This window comes from Glossina fuscipes, unplaced genomic scaffold (genome assembly GCF_014805625.2).
Source record: "Glossina fuscipes isolate IAEA_lab_2018 unplaced genomic scaffold, Yale_Gfus_2 155, whole genome shotgun sequence".
NCBI classification, from domain to species: domain Eukaryota; kingdom Metazoa; phylum Arthropoda; class Insecta; order Diptera; family Glossinidae; genus Glossina; species Glossina fuscipes.
In genome coordinates, this window is record NW_023998498.1 from 864,921 (window position 1) to 870,920 (window position 6,000).

The 6,000-nt window shown below is 34.2% G+C and overlaps 1 protein-coding gene across 4 annotated transcripts in view; it reads left to right on the plus strand.

Moving 5' to 3' along the window:
* Nucleotides 1–3,865, plus strand: part of LOC119641586 — a 44,897-nt gene extending 41,032 nt beyond the window's left edge. For 2 of the 4 annotated variants that reach the window (XM_038040347.1, XM_038040344.1), the window contains exon 17: nucleotides 3,552–3,865. In XM_038040347.1, the coding sequence (XP_037896275.1) occupies nucleotides 3,552–3,641 (90 nt within the window). In that variant the 3' untranslated portion in view covers nucleotides 3,642–3,865. Of the gene's footprint in view, nucleotides 1–3,540 lie in introns of all 4 variants that reach the window. The other 2 variants (XM_038040343.1, XM_038040346.1) reach the window with 2 other exon arrangements.
* The last annotated feature ends 2,135 nt before the right edge of the window (nucleotides 3,866–6,000 follow it).

Genomic DNA, 6,000 nt, shown 5'->3' on the forward strand with positions numbered 1-6,000 from the left:
GTAATAAGGAAAAATTTATTATCCTTAACTCTCCAGGCTTGCAGAGCACATGTGCATTTATTACCTTAATTTTCTGTTATTCAGGTATTTCTAGTTTTCTTTTAGTTTTTAATTTGACCAATCAGTGCGTCGATGTCCCCTGTATGTAGCGATCCTGCCATCCTGCCATATATCGCGCACTTAAGTGTGGAAGGCAGTAAGATGAGCAAATTAGAAATCGTTGTTCATTCTTCGAGGAGACAAATGCCAGCCGGCATCTCTGACTTCTACTGCCGGTGTTTTGAAAAGAAGAAACGCTCATTGAATATTTGATTGAAAGTTTTGACAAAATGTTTGCCTGTCCCATCCTAAAGGAAGACCGCCAGATGGTGAATGTGATTTTCAATAGCAATCAGGTTGGGAACGATGAAATTTCTCATTTATAACTTTTTCTTTCGACATCATCGATTGTTGCCTTCATTGTACTTTGCTTTGGTAGAACAAGAAACTCGAAAGCATTCTTGGCATTCCTGATTCCTATTCGTTGTGAGCCAGTAATTTTAGACGTCTTGATTACGTTTATCGGGATTTCACCTTTTAAAACATATTTAAGGATATGAGAAGAACGGTGCACGCATGTTTGATGATAGTTTTTGCTTTTAATAAGGACTTCCGATCTAAAATACAATATAAGAGGGAGGTGTGATTTACGTTTACTTCATACTATGAAAGATAAGCTCAAGTGCATATTTCGAGATGCCCAGTACACGCAACCCCTTTTTACACGATTTTGAACTGATACAGATTATTAATGAGAGCAAATACATTGAATTTTTCACATGAAAAAACTCAAAAAAAATTTTTTTTTATTTATAATTTTGAGGGTACTTTATAAAATTTGACGTATTCAGCAACAAAGTACAATTGAGAGAATGCTGTGAGCAAATATCGCTCAGTTTATGCTACTTGACCATTAATAGTGAACGATATTTTATACTTGAGACAAACCTGACAGTTGTCCTACACATACTCGATATGTCTACTGATGATAGCATTTTTGACCTAGCTTCTAGCAAATTTCAGCGCTAATTATGAAGAAGCGATGAATCGTTGGAAAACTGATTTTTATTCCTAATTTTAATTTCAATTTTTGTGTTATGTAAGTATTTATGGACTGAAGTTCCACTGTGCACTAATTTTAATTTGTGTCTTATATGATTTCGTTATTACTCTTTCTACACGTTTTTTTGAAAGGCTATGTAGAGTTCCTCATATTAGCCGAATGTTTAAAGTTGTGGAACATATCACCAGGTATTTTTCTATACGAATTTTTTTGCACGGATTTACAAGGAACATCATTAGGCGTCAGTGCTTGAATCATGAAATGGTCTAGGCAACTGTCCCCTGTCTTCAACGGAATTACGTTTGAAATTTAATTTATACTAAAGTAAGTAATAATTTGCGACATGGAGCTCATCTCGATAAAACTCATTTGTAAAATATGTTACCTTGAAAAATATTAATATCTTCTAACTATGTTTATCTTAAGTTTATATATGTTTTATATGGTTAGCACTTGTGACTGCGCTTTGTGTTTTTGTTTTCCCTTTACTGGCTAATTCTATGAAACACGCCTCTTCTTTCACTATAAAAGGACTCATTATTTTACCGTATACCAACTTAGAAAGAGAAAATAAAGCCCGGCGTGTATTTATCGTAAAGGCGAAATAAAAGGCACGTGTAGTCAGACCACGCTGTGTAGCGAGGATGGATAGTTTTTTTGCGTCAACGGGCCAATTTCCTAATTTTCATATCAGAGGCTAGAAAAAGGCCCAACTATTATTGAAAATATTACACGTTCACATTTGGTATCTGCAAGCTGAGTCGGTGGCGGTGCAGCATTGCTATGTGCATAGGGGACCAGACTCGACGAAATCACAGGCCGGATCCGCCTATTGCCCATGTCTGCTGTAGAGTATATGAAGCGAAACCTCCTCCGAACTCTATCAATTTTTATGTTCTCTTTAAAGATTTGATTGGTCTAACACTGTCGCGATGAAAGGCGAAATCTTGTTTGTTAAACGATTCTGCTTGCTTTCTATGAATTATGCACTTTATTCACAGCAGTTGTCAAATGAAAATTCGGTCCATTCAATTTTTCTTCCTTGAATCATCTGGTACTCTAATATCAAACTCCATTTTGTATCCAACCATAAGCGAAAGGCCTTATGCTTTTTTTTCAGCAATGCTTACATGCATACCGAAATGTGTCGATCTTCCTTAATTTTTTAAAGAATTTCCACGACTTCGCGAACGATTGGTCGACCAGATTGCGGTACCATTTTATATTGAAATTTCTAGAGCAAAAGGGAACGAATGGGTTGCGTGCTAGTGATTTTCATTTTGCATAAAACATCGAATCCATTAAAATTTTGGCGTATTTTTGAAACGCAACTACTTGAGATTAAATTAACCCATGTTTCAATATATTTTTGCGGGGATGTCTATGAAGTACTTTTTGGTCGCACGCGCTATTGCGTGGCGGTCATATTCTTTGAACTAGTATCGTTACCTGAAGAGGCTGTCATGCCACTAATCGAACTTAAGCTTAACATACGTAGACTATTTCATTTCTATTGCCCCATCTATGGCTTCGATGTTAGTAATGATTATATCATCAGGCAGCTGTGCTTAATCCTATAAAAACAAAGTGAAAAATATAAATACGATCTTCACATTTCCGTAAAAAGTCCTGCGAAAACGTATAAAATTGCGATTTTAAATTTATATGCTGTGAAGTATATACGATACGATAACCGGAAATCCACACATGCGCTGTTTGATATATGCCATATGATATACGGTAGTCGCTATAGACCGTGCAAATTTTACACTTCGGAGCCTTGTAAAGCGTGATGGGGATGCTAAAGGAAATAAAAGCTGAGCTCAACCAAACTGCAAACAATGTAAATCTACATAAAAAACGTGAACACGGAAATATATTTTCTATATAACTTGTTATACTTTTCCTTAAAAATAATTTTCTGCAAATGGTCCTCCCCTTCGACCGAGTCCTGCAATCCTGTCGTACCAATTCTTGCCACTTTTCTCTTGCGTTTGTAGCTATTGTATGTCGACCAATGCGAGACAAATCAATCACAGCAGATCAGCCGTCATTGAACGTTTTGCATTATTAATGTGCCTGCGTTTTTGATGTATGCAATCCCCGGTAGGTTTTTAGCGAAATTTTAAATGATGTCGCAGTTAAAATATTGTTTGAAACACAAACGTAATGCAAACTCCATGTTCAACTAATATTGCAATGCCACAGAGCTCCCAAAGGTAATGTGTAAAAACAATGAAGAAAAAAAGAGAAAAAGAGCTTTATAACAGATTGTATTCAATTTTCGTGTTTCTCACACAGTGCACTGCCATTAACCTAAAGAAAACAAAATTGTAGCGACAATTCTTACGAGCGATTACATACACGTATTATATATCAAGGCGGCAAACAACATTTAAAGATATTTTTCTATTACACTTTCTCTTTAATTAAAAAAGTTTCATTTCAGTGGCTAATGACCGTTCTTATCATGCGTAGTTCTGCTGAAAGTGCGGCGGCGAAAGGACGAATGAAAATGATTCTCAGAGGGTTTTTTTGATGTCAATTTTGCACTATTGTGAGATGGTACAGCAGAAAGTGAAATAAATGGTACTCGAGCGGGATAATATCCGAGTTTTCCCATTCTTCTAGATGTATGAAAAGTTCTCAGTCCAGCTCTCTGAATCTGTTGTTCCAAAGCGCCGAAAAGGTTTTTGTCCTGAAGTTATAATGATAGAAGAGAGCGCCTTATCTATTGGCTACTCCTGACTCAGTCAATACAATCTGATTATTTGAGGACTTCCACAGGTTGCGAAATTCCACAAACTTCAACTTTATTTGGACCTTTACGAATTTGGATATAACCTAATACTTTGCGCTCTAATAATGTTAAAAAAGCCACTCTTACTAAAACAAAAACAATTACTAATAATCTTCTAACAGTAAACAAAATAATTTCAAATAAATACAATACTATTTGTGGTTACTCACATATATAAATTATAAATTTATTATATTTTTCTGCCAAAATAGTATTTAATACTATTCAAAATAACACAATTATTTATTTAACATTTGGTCCTTTCGTACTAAAATATTAAAATTTATTAAAGTTAGAAACCAACCTGGCTCATGCCGCTTTAAACTCAGATCATGTAAGATTTTAAAAGTCGAACAGATTTAAACTTCTAAATTATCATCTTAATCCAACATCGCGGTCGCAATCTTTTTTATCCAAAAAAATTACGCTGTCATCCCTAAAGTAACTTATTCTTATAATCGTTAATAAAGGATGAATAAATCATTAATTTATGTTATATTAAATTAAAAGTTAACTGAATTTCAATATCACCCCAATAAAATTATTAAACTATTATTAAAAAAAATTATCTATAAATTTATTATTATATTAAATTAATAATAAAGATTTATAGGGTCTTCTCGTCTTTTAATGTAATTTAAGCTTTTTTACTAAAAATAAAATTTTATTATAAATTATAATAAGACAATTATTATCTCTTTTATTAATTTCAAGGGCTTCGTAATATATGAGGGGTATAAAAGACAGTAAATGAATTTCTAATCCCATCCATGCTCCTAATCACGAGCTAGAAGAAATTGTGATTATTGATCCTAAAAATAAAATTAATAAAAATATAATTTTGGATGAATTATTAAAAATTAGCTTATCTTTTTAGATTTTAATGTATAATGCACAAAAGTTTTTGAAACTTTTAGAAATAGTTTAATTATATTAAATATAATAATGAATGTAAAAATTTACATAATTTTACATAAACATGTACGATGCGCCCCCCATTTATTTGAGGAAATAAAGAGTATAAGTGATGAACGTAAGGTGAGTTATTCTTCACCGCTGCTGCCAAGAGAAAACTGTAAGTTTCTTGCCGATTACCCTCAAATCTGCAGAAATCGAAGCACGATGGTCTGGAAGATGGAATTTTATCTTCAGTGGTGTTGCCAAGAATGCCCATGTGACTGGGCACCCAGAGAAAATGAGAACAAATTGTATCAGATTTGAGGCTATAGGGTAAAGGTATGATTTCTTATACGTAAGGATAAGTTTTACCCGAGGGAAATGATTGCAAAGCGGATAAAACAGCAAAACTTTTTAAGGAGGAAGGCGAGGAATTGAGAGATACAGAGTTGTAAATGAAGGGTGAGCCCGTATGATTGTCAAAAGATAGAAAATTGGCGAGTAAACGAAATCTTTCTTGCAGAAGCATAACCTTTACCGTCGGTTCCAGGCTTGGCATGTGTGTAGAATTCATCCCTGCAAGAGCCAGACGAAGACAATTCCATTGGATTCTACATAATTTCAGAAGGTCCTTCTTTCGGATGTCCTAATTTTGATCTGATTAAGCCAAGACAGTTTAATCATGCAAGAAGGGTGGGATTCCCAAGAAACGCCACAAATGGATTCCATTCCATTAATGAGTTGAAAACATTGTTTAACAGTTTTGTCAACTTGAGCTACTGGGGAAAAATTCGAGTGCGGGACAGAGCCTAAAAAATCACATTGCGTCTACACAAATCTGGATCAGAATTGCAAATAAAAATAACAAGATCGTCGGCTTAGCCTAGATTATACAGTAAATTACAGAACTTGATAGGGAGGTTCAATAGTAGAAGAATAGAATTTAAAATGTTAATGATTGATGAATGTGATTGTGAGCAAACGGTCAGTTGATTGTTGATCACAAAGTGACGGTATTGTCTTGATCAGATCTGGAGCGTCTTAAGCCAAATTGAAAGTTGTTGAGAACATACTTGAATTCGAGATACTATTCTAATCATGAATACAATTCTTTCTCGAAAATTTTTCAATGAAAGAGGGTATATTGCCGCTAATTAGAATGCTGTGAAATTCCTTTAATAGAATTAATCTATTTTCGACA